Source organism: Aulonocara sp. 'chitande type north' Nkhata Bay, linkage group LG15 (genome assembly GCF_057382095.1).
Source record: "Aulonocara sp. 'chitande type north' Nkhata Bay isolate Kocher_YH1m ecotype deep benthic linkage group LG15, A_spYH_male_GT1.1, whole genome shotgun sequence".
Lineage (NCBI taxonomy): Eukaryota > Metazoa > Chordata > Actinopteri > Cichliformes > Cichlidae > Aulonocara > Aulonocara sp. 'chitande type north' Nkhata Bay.
Window position 1 is genome coordinate 25,664,989 of NC_141358.1, and position 22,180 is coordinate 25,687,168.

At 43.1% G+C, this 22,180-nt stretch overlaps 1 protein-coding gene across 2 annotated transcripts in view; it reads left to right on the forward strand.

Moving 5' to 3' along the window:
• Positions 1–20,472, forward strand: part of mei4 (meiosis-specific, MEI4 homolog (S. cerevisiae)) — a 70,579-nt gene extending 50,107 nt beyond the window's left edge. The window contains exon 4 of one of the 2 annotated variants that reach the window (XM_086265196.1): positions 19,432–20,472. In XM_086265196.1, coding sequence (XP_086121322.1) covers positions 19,432–19,677 — 246 coding nt within the window. In that variant the 3' untranslated portion in view covers positions 19,678–20,472. The remainder of the gene's footprint in view (positions 1–19,431) is intronic. The other variant, XM_086265194.1, reaches the window with a different exon arrangement.
• Positions 20,473–22,180: the final 1,708 nt, after the last annotated feature.

Sequence of the window (22,180 nt, forward strand, 5' to 3'; positions counted from 1 at the left end):
GAGGTGGAGGAAGATCTCAGCCTGGGTGTTTATTGTCTTATGTAGTCTGGAAGATGAGTGGATGGTGGGGTGGGTGCAGTTTTCTCTGTGGTGGGGTTGGGTGGACTGTCCCGGGCTCTGTGGGGCCGGGGGGGCGCTGCTGCACTGGGCCCCGGTCTGGATGGGCCTGGGCCCCCTTTCCCTGGCGGGTCGCGGAGTATGGGGGTGCCTACTGGGGTCAGCGGGGGAGCTGGCCCCAGGGAGGGTTCACTTGCCCCTCCCTTCCTTCCCTCCCCATCTCCAGCTGCCTCCCTCTTCCCGCTCCGCCACAACCACCCACACATGCAGGACCTTGGAGTAGGGGTATGTCACCAGGGTGCAGAGGAGGCTACCCCCTCTGTCCCCTTCTGGCTGCCTCTGCCTCAATTTTATCCCACAACTTAGACATTCACATTACTCACACTCTCATTACACATACATATAGGATCTTGGGGGTGGGCACGATACACGGAATCCAAAGTACCATCAGGGTGTACACCCCACCCCTGGCGTCGTTGCCCACCTCTCAAGGTTAAATACACGTAGACATTGAGGGCTAGCAGGAGGGACCATGCGCTTACCTGCTGCTCTCTGGCAGGTAGCTCCATGCCCTCCTGGGTTTTAAATGTACCTTAGAACACACATGCATCAACACTACAATGAGCGGGTGGAGGGAGGTTCGGAGTCTTCTCTCACCCCCATTCTCTGCGACCTGCTGGAGCGGGGGGGCTAGGAGGAGGAGTTGGCCGTCCGACTGCGGTCTGGAGTGTGGGGCCTCCCTGCTGCTGCGGAGTCGGGGCGGTCTGCCTCCCCCCACCGCAGGGAAAAGGGTAACACCACCTGGGTCTGGGTGCAGTTCCCCCCTCCAGGGGCAAGGGTACCTAGACCCGGTTTGTAGAGTACGCTTGGGGAGTGTGATCGTGTGTACAGCGTCTCTTTATGTCTGTCTCCACGTTGGTTGAGTGTGGAGTAAGTGCATATGAGAGCATGAGGGTGGGAATGGATGTTTGTATATGTGTGTGCCTGTATGTCTGTGTCTATATGTCAGGTTGGGTGTCAGGCGCCACCTCTCTGGGGACATCTCAGGCCCTCCAAGGTTTGGAGGCCTATCTCCCCCCACCACCACTTCCCCTGCCAGTGGCGGACTCCCTCAGACATCGGTGCGTTGGTGGTTCTTTGTGTCCGGGGATGGGCGTCCAGGTACACACCGGCTCACTCCTTGGCGGCCGCTTATCGGGGCCTGGAGCCTGGGGCTCGCTCGGGCCACTTCGGAGGTGGGGTGCCCCCGGCCTCACGGCCTGGGGCTCGGTCGCTCAGGCGCAGCTGGCTGCCGGCGGAGCTCACGGGCGCGTCACTGCAACTCCCCCTGGCTTCTGCTCCTCGGCTGCTGAGTGAGCCCTCATCTGGGACTCTCTTCAGCTCTTTCTGGGACAGTGGCGCGGCTGCCCCTCTGTTGGTCTTTCTTGGTCTCTTGTGTTCTGGGGGCCTCTGGATGTCTGGAGTTTTGATCTCCTCCATACCTGCTTCATGCCCTGGAGGACGGGGCTGTGGCCCCCCCCCCCCCACACCCTCTAGCAGATCATTACATGAAGGAACCTTTAAAAAACAAAAAAAAACAAAAAAAAAAACAAGCGCGTCCATGTTCACAGGTGTACACACGGGTGATCACACCCACAAACTACACCCTTTTTGGCTCCTACCTCAAAGCACACTGTGTTCTGTTGATCTTATGTGCTGCACAATAATGTTTGATATTTAGTATTTACTGTCATGTTCCCATATATCATTGTGATGTTGTTTATTCTATTACTCTTGTTCTCTTCTGGTTGTTTTCTTTTTTCTTTCTCAGCAGGTGATCCAGGTGATTGATATATGCATTTTTTTTTCTGCTCATTCTGTTGGTTTTTGTTTTTTGCCCTTCTCCCCCGTCCCTCTTCTCAGCTGTTTCTCTTTCCCTCTTTCTTTCTCCCCTTCTTTCCCCCAGTCAAGTCTGTCCCGTATTCAGTAAGTGAAAATAAAATGAACAATAAAAGGTGAATCAAATGGACCATTACGGCAAGGCTGGGATGGTCAATTTGGTAAAGTAAATCCGTTGGGCATCTTTCTTTGCCTTTAGACAACAATTCTGATGGCAAAAGAGCCAAACGGGACAGGCAAAAAAAAAAAAAAAGGTTTTGCTTCTTTGGTGGGAGGAGAGAAGAAAGTTGCTGTTAACATTCTGCGTGACACTGGGGCAAAACAGTTACTCATTTGTGAGGGTGTTTCACCTTTTTCAGCCCAATCGTATTGTGGCGCCGACGTATTAGCGTGGGGAGTTGAAATGGGGGTTATGCGTGTGCCATTGCACGCACGCGTCGTTTGAAGCTTTGTAAGATCCCAAAAGACGCAGGAATAAGTAGTAGGATTTAAGAGTGTAATAAGATAAGATAAAATAAGATAAGATAAGATAACCTTTATTAGTCCCACACGTGGGAAATTTGTTTCCCACGGACTGAAACAGAAGATGGCAGCAATGCATGTACAAGGATGCCAGCTGCCGTTAAACCGTGAAGAAGTAGCTCTGTCCCAGAATTCATAGCGCGGCCCAGCTCAGTTTTCAACAATGGTGGCAGCTAGTTAGTTTTAATATTACTTTTATTATTCTTTCTGGGTCACAAAATAAACGTTTAACATATTTTCAGGCGAGAATGTAGCTGTGTAAACCTCAAATATCTGCTCAGTTTATCAAGACACCGCATATTTTCAAAAGCGCTCCGACGTTTTCGGAGACGTCCGTTACCCACTAGCTCGATAGCTAGCCGGGGGCAAGGCTCACTAGCGCGGTGAGAACACCGGACTCCCCGCAAATCATTTTCAAACCCACCGCCGTCTTTCGCTACTCAGGTTAAATATATATAAGTCACTTAGATAACTTACAAATGTTATTTGTAGAATGGCTTTTTTAGTATTTTATTTGTTCCTGAGTAAATCGGCTTGGCTGAGATTAAAGTTATAGTTTTTACACAGCTGAATAAACATCAAGCAGACAGCTGATTATCAGAAGTGTGAGATGCTGGAGAATATACTCCGGTGTCCTGTTATATTTTAGATAGCAAGGAGTTTATTAAACTTCACCAAAACAATCTGCAAATTTCATTAAAATTTAATAAACTATCATCTTGTCTTTATTTTTAGTTAGCAAATACCTTAAATACTTAAAGCTATAAGCTAATGATAGTTATATAAGAGCAGATGCATGCTGGTGCAATAAGCTGTACGTTTTACATCCAATGGATGATCTGATTAGTCAACTAATCGCAAAAATAATCAGTGACTAGTCGACTATCAAAATAATCGTTTGTGGCAACCCTAGTCACTGCACAGGAGAGCTGTGAACAAGTAACTGCAGCAAAGGCAGTTTAGTTAAATGTGTAATAAACAGACTTTACAACAGTGTCACTTAGACCCCCGGAGAGCAGTCATTTTGGTTTTCTACCTTAGACCCCTGCGGAGTCATCATTTTGCGTTTCTACCTTTAAAAGCCGGAGAGCAGTCAGTCAAATGCTGGAGTCGTTCATATGTATATTAGGTCGTTACCTAGGAATTCTGGAGGGAGGGGAGTGGGGGTGAGTGATTGAGGGGGGGGGGAGCTGCTAAAAGCTGTGAACTTCCTTTTGTGTTTCATCTTGATGCATTCTCAATCATCCAGGGAAATAAATCTCCAAAAGTCACCAACTTGGAGTGTTTCAGTTTGCCATCTTGGGGAGAAATCAACACACATGGGTGTATGTCCTTTGTTGCTGACATTTATTGATAAAAACAGTACAAAAAACCAACCATTTGTACACATATTTACAAATAATTCAACATTTTCAGCAATCACTCACAATCCTGGCACTGCCACGGTATCTGTCGTCTGCATTTACCACATGTGTACCTGTAGCAGTGAACACATCGCACAGTGGCCTGATTTTTTTTGCATCTGTGTTTGACCTGACACGTGGCCCTTTTTCCAGGGCTCGGTGTTTAGGGTTCTGCCCGAAGCAACTGATCTTTTCTTGCCTTCTTCGCAGCTACATGAGAGTGAGCCAACTCTGTTGCAAGCGCCACCAGGAAGTCCACCCGTCTTTCCTTCGTCCCGGTGCATGCTTGATACAGCACATGTGCATTCAGTGCTGCCATGTCAATCATGTTATAAAACACGGCAACTGGCCAGCGCCGTGTTCCTTTGCGGACAGTGTACTCCCGAACCATCTGGTCCATCACATCCACGCCACACTTTGTTTTGTTGTAAAGGGTGACAGTGTTTGGCTTTCTTTTGGTGGTGTTATCAGTCTGAACCACGCTGTGCATGCTGCTAAGAATATAGACTGTCTTCTTCCGTTTGGCCGCATACGCCGTCAGCGTGGCAGCAGAGGTTGAAAACACCTAAGAAATAAGATAAATTGTTATTTTCATAGCCCTTTTACACACAATGAAACACATAAACATAGAACCACAAAAGACCTGCAACATACCTGAGTGGTGAATTCATTGCGATCTGTCTGTCTAGTGGATTGAGGAATTTCCCTGCGAATCTTGTTGACTGTGCTGAGGATGGTGGTTTTCCGTCCAAGAAGTTTTTGCGCAAGTGAAAGCGATGTGAAAAAATTGTCCGTGGTAACATTTCTGCCCTTGTCTAGGAATGGTTCCATCAGCCTGCGGTGAGCTTCCTTTTGTGTTTCATCTTGATGCATTCTCAATCATCCAGGGAAACAAATCTCCAAAAGTCACCAACTTGGAGTGTTCCAGTTTGCCATCTTAGGGAGAAATCAACACACATGGGTGTATGTCCTTTGTTGCTGACATTTATTGATAAAAACAGTACAAAAAACCAACCATTTGTACACATATTTACAAATGGCCTGCTGAGTGGTGCATGGAGCAAGTTTTGGGTGGCTTGCGACCTAAAATCCAAGTACACAGATGCAAAAAAAAAATCAGGCCACTGTGCGATGTGTTCACTGCTACAGGTACACATGTGGTAAATGCAGACGACAGATACCGTGGCAGTGCCAGGATTGTGATTGCTGAAAATGTTGAAATGTACTCACTCACTTTTTATCATTATTTGTAAATATGTGTACAAACGGTTGGTTTTTTGTACTGTTTTCATCAATAAATGTCAGCAACAAAGGACATACAAAGGACATGTGTTGATTTCTCCCTAAGATGGCAAACTGAAACACTCCCCCACCCCCTCAATCACTCACCCCCACTCCCCTCCCTCCAGAATTCCTAGGTAACGACCTAATATACATATGAATGACTAGCCAATTTAGCTTCCACTTCCACCATTTGACTGCTCTCGGGTTTTATAGGTAGAAAGGTAGAAGCCACTTCCACCATTTGACTGCTCTCGGGTTTTATAGGTAGAAAGGTAGAAGCCTGGGGATGCTAGTGTTAACCTGAGCTGATGCATCATGTGTCTGAACATTAATATTCTGGATTATTTCTGACCTTCAGAGGCTTCAGAGACAGGGAGGCAAACAGAAGGAGGAAAAAGAGTAAAGCTTATTTGTCAGTTCTGGCATTTCTACTCTATCAAGTCTTTCCAACTGGGTAAACACTGTAAATACTGTGGTTTGGTCTATGGGGGAACGCCGCTGTCAGATCTGCCACCTCCACTTGACAAATCACCCAACCCAGTGGAACTTTCTAAGTTTCTGATCATGAGAAACTCACAGGTGTGTGTGTGTGTGTGTGTGTGTGTGTGTGTGTGTGTGTGTGTGTGTGTGTGTGTGTGTGTGTGTGTGTGTGTGTGTGTGTCAGAGAAACCTGTGTTCTTCCACCTCCCCGGGCAGCCGAGATGTCAAGATATGAGCCAAGAGAACGCCGACTAGGATGAGATTGTATCGACTTTCTGTCAGTTGAATCAGTGGACCACCCTGAACCAGATGGTTAGCAGGGAAGGAAAATAAAACACGGGTAGGAGAGGCTCCTGAACGGACAAAGAGAGGAAAAAGGAAGCCGTCAGTTTCGGGGACTTGTTTCCTCCTCTGTTTGTGCGGAAAGCAGAGAGTGGTCGTGTTCACGTCAGTGCAGAACCAACAGGAATAGTCTGTGTTCCTCACCTTAGGTCCAGGTAAACAGAGTCAACAAAACATTAAGATAATAATAATTAAGATTATTGTGGTTTTATTTATGTGGAAATAATATTTCTGAAAGCATAACAGATGCTTTTTGACACATGTAGACATTCAGAGATCAAAAAGTCTGCCACTGCTGAACTCGAATAGTTCTCAGTGAATAGTCACTGCTCAAAATGCCCATTACCAACTTTACAGTACTTCATGTTTAAATACTTTGGTCATTTTTACAGTATAAACAGCTAATAAATGCAGTGAGTCAGCCTGAAAGAGCAGCGCAACAATGTAAAACTGATTATGCTTTAAGAAAGGAAGCAATTCTTCACATCCAAACACGTCTGGAGTATTTTCTAATTATTGCAGTTTTAGTTTGTTTTGACTTTTTGTTATTAATTCAGTTTAGTCTCATTTAGTTTCCAGAGTGAGTTTTGATTGTTTTGCTTAAGTTTTTATTAGTGTTAGTGTTAGTTTAATGCCAGAAGGAAATCAGCATAAAAACACAGAATCTTCTGAAAGAATCTCCAAAGGCTCAATAAACAGGCCCATCTAAGCTTCATCTGCAAACTGTGATAACCAGTTCTCTCCAAGTTAATGAATACTGAAGCTAGGGCTTAGTTGTAGTTTTAGTTTAGTTTTCAGAGTCAACAAAATCATTTCACATAGTTTTGTTTTCCAGTGTCAAGCTTTTATTTTTTATTTTAGTGATCTAGAATAACCTTACAATCCCAAATTTCAAATCAGAGTTCCCTTAAAAGGAAAAAGAAACCAGATTTTAAGATACAATAGTAGATTTTAAAATTTGACATAGATATAAACACTCCACCAACACTATATGCAGTAACAAGAAGAGACTGACAGCGATGTGGTTATCATTAAACTCAACAGGAAGTTAAACTGATCTCAACTCCGAGCAATTAAAATCGTTGGAGCTAATGCGTGACATGCCAAGCTACCTGTAACTCCCAGTGGAGCAGGAGCCCAGAGAGAGAACTCATCCCACTGGAGGGTGTGAAGTGATTATCATCAGTTACTCTAGTTTCTCAGTGAAAGCTCGTGTTCTTCCAGGCTTTACTGTTCTGGAATAAAAAAGTGATTAAAAGCCGACAGCACGTTCAGATCGAGACAAACTGAGTCACAATGATGTAAAATACCCAGTTTAGTTCCAAATCTAAAGCTCTTATGTCTTCTGTGATTTCTAACATATGAAATAAATATAATGAGTGATGGCGGGTGGGTTGAAGCTCTGTGTACGGTGCTGCTGTGCAGGCTGACTGACTGACAGAGTTGTTGTGAGTGTGGGCTGAGAAGCTGAAGCTTCTCACTCTCACTGTGGGCTTTCCCCTGCACTCGGGTGACAGATGAGCCCGTCCTTGATCTGTAAATTACTGCCCTTCATGCTGGCGGCCGAGCACAGCTTCATTATGTGCCTCTCCCTCTGCCGCTCTGCCTCTGATTCCCACTTCTCCTCCTTTAAAAAAAAAAAAGACTTCTCTGTTTGGCTTTCTGGACCAATTTCTGTGAACCACCTTCCCTCTGCTTTTCCATGTGGTTTCCTGTGTGTCTGCACCTGCATAGTTATAAAAAAGAGCATATAAAAAACTGAGTAAACTCTGGAGTCTACATCAGAATTGCAAACAGACGTGCAGCGATGAGTCACTGAAGGCTCAAATCTAATTAGCACCATTTATCTGCTTTAAAGGAGTTTCGTCAATTAGCACTTTGATGTGAGATTTTTTGAAAGCAATGGTAAGAAGCTCCTCTGAAGGACTGAAGTCCAGAAATCAGCCGGTTCACATTTAAAAGGGCCTGAACTTTGGTGTGTGTGATCCTCGATGCTTTATTGTCGGTCTCGGTTGGGTTCGGGTCTGATCATACAGAGAGAGTTGAGTTTTGTTGTCCTGATGTTTGGTGTAAACGCCAGGACCAAAGGTGCGAGTCGTCGTTAACTCTGTGTAATCTATTCAGTTTGCTGCCGGTGGGCTTCAGTCACGTTTTCCACATGTCTTAAGGAAAATTCAAGGAAACTGATGAATCTGACCTAAGTTTAGATCCACAGCAAAGAAGCTGAATACATCACATGGTTTCACATATGCCTGCTTGAATTTGGCTTAAAATGCTTAAAAATGCTTTTAACCTCCTAGGACCTGGCGTCCACATATGTGGACATCACATTTTGGGTTATTTAGACCAAAATACTCCATTTTGCTCTACAAGGGCCTGATATCCACTTACTGCTACTGTTCTATCAAAATTTTAAACAAATATCCTCATATGTGGCTCTTATTTTTCTTAAAAACAAAAATAAGGTAAAAAAAAAATAATGGTAATTCTTTGTTTTTACATTCATCGGGCCCCAATATCCCCAAATATCAAAGAGAAATTAAAAATGCATGCTGTGGAAGAGTTCGTGTCTTAGGAGGTTAAAGAAGGTTTAAAAGCATTTTTCTTTCGGATGTGTGTGTGTGTGTGTGTGTGGGGGGGGTGATACTTCTTCCAAGCCAAATCTTGGTGTATTTTTTCTCTTGAAGATGCAGCTGTGAACATATTTGTGTTTGTATTGTCTAATTTTTGCTTTAAGATTTAAAAATCAGGCCTGTGGTAGCGTCTTGTCTCTGTGGTCAGAGATGTTCAGCTCAAAGTTTTTAGTTGATATTCAGACCAGGAAACACATTTGACATCATTGTCATGACTGTACTGTTAATCTCGCTCTCTCTGCCTCCATTCTTGTTTTCTTCTACTGGAGAAACTCTGATTAACACCTCGGCATGACCATCCCTCCATCACCATCAACGGTGTGCGTTGCTGCGGTCCAGTTGTGGTGTTACGAGCTCCGAGTCTAATCAAATGGACGATTAAATACCTTTCAGAATGCTGTGCTTTAATCTCAGGGCAGCTGATGCTATCTGGGTCGTGGTGCTTCAGACTGCCTCGCTGCATACAGATCTAAAAGGGTTGCCAAGTGCAGGTCCTCCACCTCCACCCATCCACCTCAGTGCAAATTTCCCCGCATATTTCCAAATCCCCGAAGTGGTAATTAACAGGTTCACCCAGCCTGTTAGCCAATGACCCGCTGCGACCCCGCTTGGATGAATGATGGAGGAAATGGGTGAATGAATGGAGATTTCGACCCGCTGATGACAGGGTTAGAAATCACCAAAGCTGTTACAACTTTTCCTGAGGGACACAGTAATGTATGTCCCAGTCTAATGGACTCTGGCTCATAACGTAGATATTTTAGTCTGGATCGATTTGATGGACTGCTAGCACAGTTAAAGAATATCTTTTTTATGGAACTGTAAAAACATAGACTTGTTTGTGTTTTGATAATTTAATCAGGTACTCTAAGTGTTTTCTTTAAAGGCCCACAAGTTTTTAATGCCTTTATAACTCAATTGCACTTCACCGTCATGAACACCTGAAATATATCAAGAGGTAACTGCAGAGTCAGAAGCACAAACTCCTTTCCCCTCCTTTCTCCAGGTAAGTCTCCTTACCTGCTGCTTTTAAACATGTCAGGAGCTGTAGTACAGTTAAGTCCATATTCAAATCGAATAATGACACAACACCACACAACACCTCTGATCACATGCTATAAATGTATTATTTCCTGTGGAGTTACTGAATAACATTAAAATGAAACTAAAATCTGGGTGCTGAGCTCCTGCTGCACAGAGTAAACATGAACTGATTCTAATTGTGGTCTTTTAAGAGGACACGTCTCTGTAACATCTCAACTTCCTGCACTCCTCCAGAAAATTGGCTCAAACTCCATTTTGCCAGCTTTCAAAGTTAGCACTTGCCTGGACCTCGGCCTCAGACTCAGGTCGCTGTGAAAATGTTTAGGTTCATTGTGACCTCATGGTTTGGCCTGGATTAAAAATCTGTACCTGGCGTGGAGGGATAGGGCAGTTTATCAGGATCAGCTTGTCTCATCACTGTCAGCCTGCAGAGGAGGAGGAGCGCTAACGACCCGACACTCAGCCCATCATGTTGTCCCCAGCTTTGCGTTTACAGCAGGAAACATGCAGTTATCCTCTGCTGTCTCCTGGTTTCTCCTGTATGCCAGCTCTGTGGTTCTGTGAATAACCACGTTTACAGTGAGTTTATAATCGTGGCTCAAGAGTTGGGAGTTCGCCTTGTAATCGGAAGGTTGCCGGTTCGAGCCCCGGCTTGGACAGTCTCGGTCGTTGTGTCCTTGGGCAAGACACTTCACCCGTTGCCTACTGGTGGTGGTCAGAGGGCCTGGTGGCGCCAGTGTCCGGCAGCCTCGCCTCTGTCAGTGCGCCCCAGGGTGGCTGTGGCTACAATGTAGCTTGCCATCACCAGTGTGTGAATGTGTGCGTGAATGGGTGGATGACTGGATATGTAAAGCGCTTTGGGGTCCTTAGGGACTAGTAAAGCGCTATATAAATACAGGCCATTTACCATAATGATTGCTGCTGCTGCCTTCCTGCCTATACCAGGATCTGGCAACTTCTAAAGCTGCTTTTGAGCCTATAATAGACACAGCCTGTTAAGTATAAATGATCCTCTCATATCCCTCCTGGGTGTAAATAATGCAAATCTGCTGCCATATGTGCAGTTTAGTTCAGCTGAATGCAGCATTCAGCCCTCAGACCTGTAGCACCATTAAATGAAAATTAAAACGTTAACCAATCAACACAATCAGTTCATCACTGTAAAGAGAACTGCAGGAAGAGGAGGTCCGCTTTTCAGGGAGGGACCTGAAGCTTGTGTGGCCAGAAACACAAACTTTATTATTTTTCATGCAGCAGAAGCTTTTTTTTTTTATTATTATTATTGTTATTGTAGTTCTGTCAAAGTTGCTGAATGAACACAAAAAGAGAAACTCTGCAAATAAGTTTGTTTCTGCTTGGTCCACTGGATTTCTCGTTCCCTTCAGCTGCTGTCTGTTCTTTTGCTGGTCGCACAATTTTAACTGGAGGTTTATTTGGTTTTGTTTACTCATTAAAATCATCTGGTGGATTGTAAAAGAGAAGTATTACCCGAGGGAGATTTTAATCTCTCAGACCCACAGAGAGGATCAGAAGCACCCACTGATGGAGGGGTCTCAGCTCATTAGAAAGTCTCTTTAACATCTCCTTTCCTTTGTTTGGAGACGACCTGAGGAAGAGTGCAGTAGATGAGATGCTGCTCGTCTCTGCGTGCGGACGCTCTTAACCACTTTTTCTTCAGAAAGCTTGTTTTCTCTCTGGTCGGACTGTAGTTCTGTAGTCACAGCAGAGTTCACGCTGACTTTTTTTTGCAGCACATTAAAGGAGGAGTTAGATGTGCTGTTGAGCGGGGGAAATGGAAGAGTGATTATTTAAAGTCTGTGGTGTTTGTACCTCGTGTTTTTGGGGCAGATACTCCTAGATGAGGGAGAGAAAATGGTTTGGTTTGATTGGTTTGGTGTGCATTGTACTTTGGATTGGAGGAGGAGGACTGGTTCAGACTGCCTTTAAGCAGTCTGCTGAAAAGTCACAGATGTATTTGAATGTTACAGAAGCTTACAGTACAGTACCTCACACTTCTAATATCTGATCACTAAGAAGTGAAGCCAGCGTGGAAGCACCAAAAGCTGCAGTTCCTCTAATGTCCACTAGTGGCTGGCAGTCAGTCCTCATAACCGCCTAGGTTAAAATGTCTTTATAGGAGAAATTAACACATTTACAGCCTGAAAATATACTCCCATCAGCTCGGGTGAAAGATGGGACAAAATGAAGGTTTTCTTTGTGAGCTTTCTCCTGCAAGATTCACACAAATGCCATAAATCACAGGCTGAATTAACTGAAGACTTACAAGTTAATTATGACACAAAGCCAAACAAGCTCAGATTTCACTCAATGATCCTCATTTCGCTTTCATTTTAAATAAGAAGCAAAGTTCTGTAGTCACACTGAAATCCCATAAATATTCACCCCAACAGCCAATGGGATGAGGAGGAGGCGATCAGGTGATGGCTACAATCACAAACATGTTTTCAGGACTTAACACGAAGTTTCATGATTTTACTCGCTTTCCTCCAAGCTTCCTCTCTCTGTTTTTCTGTATTGTAAAACAAAATTTAACAGCAACGACAAAACCTGCCCTCCATTTCTTACTGTTGGTGGCATCGTGAAAATCCAGTCTGTGGAAGTATCTTAGCAAACACGGCGTGAAGCTGATTTTATTCCCAAAGTTTTTTATTTGTAGTGTCCCACAGAAGCAGATTCACATATGTTCACCTTTCCTGCCACCAATTTGTGTCTTTGCAGAGACTTTAATGTAAACATGGTGGACAGTTGTTCAATAACTCTGTGACCTCTAACTGAAACTAACATGGCAGCAGCCGCAAAGCTAATGCTGAGGCTCCTTTAACCAGTGGGTGGATGCAGAAAGCTGGATGCAGCTTCAGATTCTGAAAAATGAAGCTTTTCAGTGCTTTAAACTGGTATTATTTTTAATGACCAGCAGGGGGCGATTCTTGTCGTTGCAGAAAGGCCCTAGGTGCTTTTTGTCATGGTCCTGGTTCAAGCGACCCAGTATTTGAGTTCCATGTATCTTCTGTATTCATTTGCACCTAGCTTAGTTCACCTAGTTAATTTCTAGACTGCAGTTTAGTTTTGTTCCTTAGTTGTTTATGTCATCTTCCCCTGTACTAAGTCTCCCCGGTTCATGTGTCATGTCTAATCTCCATGTTTCCTGTTTTACTTTGAAAGTCTGTATTCACTGTCAGTGTATTCAGTTTCACTCCTCCTGTCCTGTCGTTAGGTTCATGTGTGTCAGCTGTGCTCCCATGTGTGGCCACTTCCCCTGATCATCCCTCATGTGTATTTAGACTCTGTGTTTCATACAGTCTGTGTCGCGTCGTCTGTGTTCTCACCTCCATGTTTTCCCGGTCAGTCTTTACAGCGAACATCATAGTCTCTGAGTTTCCTTAGTTTGTCACAGTAGTAGTTTTCCCAGTTTAGTTATAGCCTAGCCACGCTATCCTTGCTTTGTTTGTACACCTTGTCTCCAGCCATAATAAAGGCTCGCTTTCTGTTAAGTTCACTCCCGTCTACTCACTTGTGTACGCACCTGGGTCCATTACACACATTTCCGCACGATCTGCCTCCGCAGATCTTGACACTTTTGCTCTGTGACCTCAGCAAGCGCTTTCCTGATGAGTTTCTTGGCTCACTGAATGAAGCCTGAAGTTGATTTTGTTGTTTTGTAAAATACAGCCTGTGACTAAAGAAACATTAAACTCCCTGAAAAATGAGTTTTATTGGAGTAAATGTCGAAACTTTGGGAGGTTGTTGATTTTCTTAATCAGATTTGATAGGAGGAGGCCCAGCAGGTCCTCTGAAAGTATTTCTGTCTCCTGCAGCGGAGCTCGAGCCCCCGTTATGTTTCTATATGCTCCTCGCAGATGCTCCATCACCGCTCCCTCTGGATCCTCGTTCCAGTTATCGATTTCTGCCGTTCATTGAATCTCGCTTCATGGCTTCATAAATTTCATGGGCATGTGAGTGTTTGACAGGTTGGAGATTAAAATGGAATATCTCGCCAACCTCACGGGCATAAAGCTGCTCGACCTCCTTGACGTTGCTTTGTTGTTGTCAAATGAAAGTCGTGGTATATTCTCCTTTACAGAGGTTTAAATCTGGTGGACGCACAGGTCTGCAGACAATAAACCATTCAGGTTGCACATATTTCAAAGGTAAAAGTTGGGTTTTATTGTTTTCCTCTTATCAACAGTCCAAAGCCCACAAATGAGATTGTGACTTTCCTGAAGGAGGACCCAGAGACCACGAATTCCTTGTCGGTTTGTTCGAATTGATTGGTTTTGTATCACCTGCAGTATTTCTTTTAGGCTGATGGATTTCACTGATATTGATGAGTCATAATATAAGAGCCATTAAATTATTGACTTTGTTTTTTTGGTGACCTTGTTAGAACTGAAATGTTTCCCCAGTTCCTCAATAAGTTGACTGATTGAACTCGCGAACAGTTTAGCAGCCCCTCTGTGTGTCCTCTGGCCGGTTTGTCATGTTAGATTTCTATCAATTAAACCGCAAGTCGGTTAGCTGAACCAGTGATGGGTAGTAATGAAAATAACTGGACTTCATCAACAGTGATTAGGTCTGGTTGTTTTTAGGCCTGTGCTAATTACAAGAGAGTAAATGGTAAATGGCCTGTATTTGTATAGCGCTTTTCTAGTCCCTAAGGACCCCAAAGCGCTTTACACTACATTCAGTCATTCACCCATTCACACACACATTCACACACTGGCGATGGCAAGCTACATTGTAGCCACAGCTGCCCTGGGGCGCACTGACAGAGGCGAGGCTGCCGGACACAGGCGCCACCGGGCCCTCTGACCACCACCAGTGGTCAGAGGAGGTCTAGTCCCTAAGGACCCCAAAGCGCTTTACACAACCACTCATCCACTCATTCACACACACATTCACACTTTGTAGCCACAGCCACCCTGGGGCGCACTGACAGAGGTGAACAAAGATAGGTCATATCTTTGTTACATAAACTCAGTGAAGGTAATAACAGAACTACAGTCAGCGGCTTCATGTGAAGCCCGAAGTGCGATTGACATTTTGCATATTAAAACATTCAAACATTCAAAGTCCTTTAGTTGAGCGTTAAAAAGAAAACAAAAAAATTTATAGCACAAAAACTATGTAGTGATCATTTTTGAATCGTACATAGTTATATTTCACATTAATACTCAAATAAAACAGAATACTTTTTGTAAATTCTTTGTCACAAAAATGAAGTAAATGCTATTTTCACTTTTATGCTTGACTTAGCAAATATCACAAGCTGTGCCACAAAAACAAAAAGTTGACGGTCTAACCCGAATAGAATAGAACAGATTTCTACTACTCTAATTTTAACTGATTAATTCACAGGCACCGTTATATATGTGTCCAAACTTTTTATCATAACATTTTTATGCAAACTGGAGAAAATGACCTGAGTGTAAGTCTGAGGGTAAATGCAACGACGTATGTAGCCTTAAGACTGAACTGAAAATCTGAAATCAGACGCTGAATGTGTCCGATATCAAACAGCAGTTAATCAAGCAGCATGTAAGCCTGAGCTCTGCTCTCATCCACAGCTGCTGTATTTCACTCAGGCGATGGATCTGCTGGCCGAGCTGATGCACTAATAGTCTTTAATGCTCTGACTCTCCTGGTGTTGTTAGTATGCTCCAAACACAGACGTTTCCATTCAGTGATTAGCTACCAGTGCTGGTCCACTCTCACTAATCAAACGCCGCATTTAGATTAAACAATAACAGAAAGTTCTCACTCGAGGGGTGTAACACAACAAAGGGCCGGCTCATCTGCAGGTAATGAGCAGGACTTTTTATGTTTGAATAGCTCCATGTATTTCTGTCAGGTTTTCCACTTTGCTGCTCAGGAGACAGACAGCAGTTGTGCGAGCTGCTTTCCCCCCCACGATTGAATATTAATTTCACAGCTGAATGTCTAATTTTTTTTTTAACTGATTATATAATCAAATTATGAAACACTGGTTGACAGCCCTCCTGAGATCAGTGCAGAGCTTTGGTTGTTTTTCTGGTATAAAGCGAGAGGTTCTTTTAAAAATTAATCATGATATTCTCTCTGCACTTATCCCTCTGTGTGAACCGCTTTCATTCCCTCGTCTCAGCTTCACCACTTGGTCGGTTTGTTGGTTTTAAACGGATGGTAGACCAAAGCCTGTCGGCGGCACAACGACGTGAAAGAGGAAGGACTCAGAGCGGATTGAGTCGCCTCTCTAGCAAAGACCTGCGAAGCCTCGTCTCTGCCTTCACGCCTGTGTTCACCACATCAGATGAAACCGTCTCCATCTTGCTGACAGCCGCTGACGGCCGATTGTGCGAATATCTGCGGCCTCTTCGTGTTCCACCAAATATAACCACATGCTGTGAGTATGTGCATACCATAAATTCACGGTTCAGACGCAGAGCTAACAGGACTGTAACCTGCTGTCACGCTCACACTGACTGACATGCCTCTAAATAAACAGCACAGTTACATAAGCATGAGCTTTGCATGTGTGTGGTGCAGTCTGGAAACAGCACAGCACATATTGAATAATCATTATGTGTGAGCCCTCCAACGAGCTATAAACATTAAACATTTCCAGCTTTGTATTGTTACTCTTGGATTCTATTAGAGTAGCTTTGCATGATTTACGGATCATAATAAACATCCTTTATTTCACCCTGAGCCTCGGTGGAGCTCGCATCCCTACTGGTGCCTCCTGGTGTCTCCTTCACACCCCCGTGATTGTGCCAGGACACTTGGCAAACCTTCTTCAGGTGACACGTATGGATAAGCTGGACTTCCTGTGCTAACATAAAGCTGAACAGGCTGAAGGTGACGTAGAGGACACTAAGAAAAATCAGTGAAGAAAATGCAGCGGTCTGTGACCACCACCTGCAGAAGTGAGGGTTGGTTTGTTGTTCCCTCTCCTGTTCATCTGTTTTCATGTCAGTTTGGATGAAAGCAGCTGAAATGGATTAACAGTGGTTTGATATCCCTGACTTTGTGTTGTACTGAGCCGATCGAGTGTTCCCTGAATCTGTTTATTAACAGTGTCTTATCGGTTGTAATTCAGCTTCAGCTGGCTTTTTGGGAGCTCTTTTCATTACCATGAAACATGTCATACATCTATAGTTACATTAAACGACCAGTGGGTGGCAGGGTGTGGAGTGACACATCGCTGTCCAATGTTGTGGTTTATGTGCAAGTATACCATTAACACTGACACAAATACAAGAGAACAGTCTTTGACTAGCTGTCCACTGTAGTCACCACTATGCGTGAAAGGGTTAATACATTTAAATTCTTACGTTTTAGGATTTTAACTGATTTTTTGTAGCTTTGCCTTTGTACAACACCACAGTAGATTTTAAATTAGTCAAAAATTTTTTGGCTTTAATTCAAGGAGTTCAACAAAAGTTTTTCATGAACTCTTCAGGAATTACTGACATTTTTATAACTATACAAGTTAAAGGTTAGTTAGTTAAAGTGCTGTAGCTGCTTGGGTTTAAATGTGTTGGTGGAACGATTAAATGTACCTGCAGGTGTTTCTGGAGCTCTGATCTCAGAAATGTGACGCAGTGATTGAGCAACTCATCACGACTGTTAGATTTGTATTGTTTATTGTCATTTATGCTTAGAAATATTTAACCATATATGCTTGGAGGTGTATAATCGATTGTGTAGTGATAGGATGTGTGATCCTTAGTTGTCTGCAAAGACTTTGTGTGCATTCCAGAGCACTCTGGCATTCACACCCACATTCTTGTCTTATTGTTTTATGGTAGGATAAACTTATCTGTTTTAGGCTAGGTGCCTTTTGTTTAGATGAACTGCTGGACTTCCAGATTTAGGGAAGTCATTTATGGGGTCACACTCTGACCACACACACACACACACACACACACACACACACACACACACACACACACACACACACACACAGACAAGTATACCTATGTAAGATGTTATATGTTAATGAACCAATGCATATTCATGTAAACCACAATAACAGGAGTGCTATGGGGAACCTGGCTGAGAGTCTGGCGGAGGTCAAGTGGGTGGAACGACACTTGGCTCCAGGCAGGTCTCCCTCATGCATGAGTAACACGAAGAACTTTGCCTACTTGCTGTTCAATGCTTTTGGCTGTGTAGTTAAACTGTCTCGTTCCAGCGGTGGGCCTGTGCTAGACAGACCCAACAACGACTAAACATTATCTTATTTGGTGATGGTGAAATTGGCTTTTTCCTTTCTCCAGTCAGACTATCAGAGGCATTTTTAATTCAGTGAGTTCAAGTAATGAACAACAACAAAAACACAGTTCTAGTATTCTGCGTGAGCGGAAGTTAAAATACACCCAGGATCCCAAAAATGTTGGGACACTTTGGAAAATATAAATATTTATTCACAGTACAACGCACAAAGCATCAGATGCTTACACTGAGAAACAGTTGAAGTCACTTTAAATTTGATGGCATCTGTGTTCAGTGATTTCTGGAAGTGTTCCTGATCCGTAGTCTCCACAGAATCAGCGCTTCCGGAGGACCAGAGATCCCAAAGATTTAGATTTTTACAGTTGTTACAGTGGAAGATGACATATTTGAAGTGTTCACAATTTCACATTTCCCTGAAATATTTCAATGATTTTTTGACAGTTTATGTGTTTTTGGTGAATCTGTGTGTCTCTCAATGTTTTGTCTCTTTGTGTCAGCAGAGGAGAAGCTGGAGAGCTTTCAGGCAGAAAAACATGAATCGGGATTTTAAAAAATGGCTGCTGACCTGATGCTGATGGGGTCCGGGCCTTTGTGTTTGTGTTTGTGTGTGTGTGCATGTGTATGTGTGTGGGGTTAAGAGGGTGTTGTTGTCACATCCTGTCGGTTCTCTGAAGGTTTTTGCCAGGAGGAATACCTGACAGCCATCTGGCGCTTGTTTTTCTTTGTGATATCCCTCACACACCAACTTTGACATGCAAATAACACACACACACTCTCTCTCTCACTGGGATGTAGTTGGTATGAGATGCGGCAGCTTCTGCTGGTTTGAATAATTACGTTTTGATTTGAGCTGTTGTGTGTTGTATTTCCTTTCACTCAGTTTGTGCTCTGAAAACAGTCGGATCTCGTGTTTCTCATCTTTCATCTGCAGTTAAATAACTCGTGGTACGAGTATTTGTTGTTTCATCATCTAAAAACCCATCGTCTCAGGGATTACCCCAGTGCTCCAGTTCTTTTAATAATCATTTGGGCTCCTGCAGATCCTTCAAGTCTTCAAAGTCAATGATCTCAGTTTGAAAATAAGCCCTTAATTGACGCTAAAATATTTCAAATTACTTTTTTGTTGTTGTTGTCTCCTTAAAAACGAGGATGAGTTGCGACAGCTCGTCTCGCTGTTGTCATGTCTGAGACCTGCCAGCACCTTACGCAGACCTTCATCACATGAGACCAGTTTGGAAACCCCCCGTTTAAAAAGATCAACAATACAAAATTATCTCCTTCTGCTTGTTCTTCATGTCCTCCTTCTCCTTCCTCTTCATCATCATCTTCTGTCTTCTCATCCTTGTCTTTCCTCTTGCCCCTCTTCTTGTCCTTGTTCATCTTTTTGCCGCGTTTCTCCCCTCATGTTGATGAGATTTGTATCGCTGTAACAGTGAGTGAAGTGAGTGGAACAAGTACTCTTTGTTTTGTGCTGAATTCTGACCTTAAACCTCACACAGGAAACTGGTCCTTTCATAGATTCGAGTTTTGGTTAAACTAATTTTCCTTTACAGGGGCGTGACGGCTCGGTGCTTGACACGTTTCCCGTCGACCGGTACCAGAAGTCATGCTACCTGTTCACCGTCCTGGAGGAGCTCCTGCAGAAACCCGAGGTGGCGCACAGGGTCGAGGTGGGCCCGGAACAGTTCGAATTCCTGAGCCATGTGGAGCAGCAAGTCTTCCTCCTGTCCGATGAGTTTCCGTTATTTTCCATCCGAATGTGGGGGATACGAGGTCTCCTCACCCCTCTGAGCAGATAGGATATGTCTGGAAACATTATTCCTTTCTCTTAATGCAAAAAATCTGACAAAAAAACCCCCAAACATTAAATAAATGTATCGCTTTGAGTGCTTTATTTTCAGATATCTCATTTCTTTGTGCCACAGCGGGCACACACTGTAGTTTCTTAACCAAAACACATCATTTATTTGCCACAAATACCAAAGGCGTCAGATGGTGCAGCAGACAGAGCTCCAGCACACCCTATTATTGTAAAAAAAGAAAGGCTTTAATTGGCATTGGTAGACGACCCCAACCCTCCCATACACAGAAGTCTCACAGACATATTAAAAAATTTAAAACACATAGCAAGTATTTTTCTCTATTTACAGCCTTAATTTGATCTATTTGTAATGAATTTATCTGCGTTAGCTCCTGTGTCAGGAGATAATATATTTTCCTTCTATCACTTTAGATAAAACCACCAAAAATGTGTGAAATGTTTCTACTGGAGTCTGTTTTTTTTAAGCGTCTTTATTCTGCTAAGTGGTACAAAAACATTAACTGTCTCAGTATTTCATTATGAGCTCTGTGGGGATTTGCTGGACTTTAAAGTGTTTGTCTTTGGATGAATGACACTGAAACATAATTGAAATGATTCACGGTGAGCGCTAATAGGATTGATTTCCCCGTGAAGCCGACACAGACCCGCTTTATTTCTGTGAATAATGACTGGAGCTCTTGACCTTTGATATCAGAGCTTTTGGTGTTTAACAGAGTCAGAGCAGGTCTGTGAAACTTATTAGCTGTTGGAAGGCAAGTGTTTAAACTTTGATCTGATAATTTGATCCATCCATTTTATTCATGTATTTCTTAACGCAGGTATAAAATGAATCCATTAAAAATCTGACATGGAATAGATGAAACGTTCTGGAGGTCTTTAAACTCCTCTACAGGTTTAGGCCACGCTGTTAACGTTTGGGTAAAGACTATGAATGACTCATGATGAATGGTACCATTTATTATTAAATGCCATGTACAGCAGGTCCCCGTGGGTTTGCTGTCTTCCAGGTCATGGCAGCCTTAGATTAGGCCCATGTGACCCTGATAGGTTGGCAACACCTCAAGATGACAACCCCACTAGAGGTTCATTATCTCAAACTCCTCATCAGCTTTGATAACTAAAGAAGCCTTTCAGATAAAAGGTGAAGCATTCATGCATCCATCCATCCATTTGTTTTGATTCTTTCTGTCCGGGTCCTCATTAACTGCCCCTCCCATTCTTTAGGAAAAAAGAACTTCACTTGTTTGGGAGCCTATATGAGCTGATATCGTTCCAAGATGGCAGCTCCTCACTCTCTCTCCTCCCAGAAAGCTGGTGCCTTTCTGGCGCCCCACTTAGGTCATCTTTCTGCTTTGGTTTGTAGTTATTTCTAATTTCAGTCACGTGTTGGTTATAGGTTAGCACGTAGTTTTCTTTTGTCCTTCTTTTCCTCAGTTTATACTTAACAAAGGAATCTGCTTTATGTCCTTAGCGAGCCGGGCATAACCATATCTCTGTGCAGGCTGAAAACATCTTCATGAACCTAAAAAGAAGTTTGCACCAACTTGAGTTTTTAAGACTTACAGAATATCTAATAAATACATTTTAACTAATGAGAAAAGTTTTTCTTTCTGAAACAAAGACATTACGTGGCTGATCACTTAAAACAAACCATTTGTAGGCAGTGTATAGGAGCTGTTTTGTTTTCTGGTTTCATTTTGGCCAGTTAAGCTCAAACTGCAATCAAGCTTCAGTTTTTGTTTCCTGCAGGTTAATAGTCCATCTGGATAATAAAACAGAGGGATCCTATTTCCCAGAATGCATTGGATAATGATGAAATAATGGTTAGTCGTTTATGAGCTTCAAGTTTTCCTTTCCTCCGTCATCCACAAAGGGAATTGATGTGTTTGACGGCTTACAAACATCAGCTTCGGCGTTAAATCCACCATGTTAGTTGTTTTGATGCCAGAAGTGATCAAAACTAAACTGTGTCCATACGCTGTGGCTGATAATTAGTGCTAACTAAGTTTCCTTATTCACTAAAATTGGAGCACAATCTTTGATGATTGTAACAGTCACGGCCCTAATAATGCAAAGTTTAAGGCTGCGTTATTAAAAAAATCACTGCCTCTGATTAACAGGCAAACTATACATAGAAACTAGTAACAGGTTGTTTTTTTTATCAGGCTGTAAACAAGTTTATTTCTATGGTAAGATTGGACATCTTAACATGTGTGCCTGTGGGGACTCAGGCACTGTTAGAGACCCTCAGAGGAACTGCATGTTTTGGGACTTACGTAATGGCTTAGTTTTCCGATAGTTTTTCCGATTTTAATTTGCAGTCAAAAATAAATGAAAATAGAACTCACTGTGGTTATTACAGTGAAATTATTGTAAATGTTACGGCTGATGGAAATTATTTGACTTTTACATCCACTCATCTCTCTCTCTGAATTTTAGGAAGGGAAAAATGTAGAGGGACTAAAACGAGGTTTTAAAAA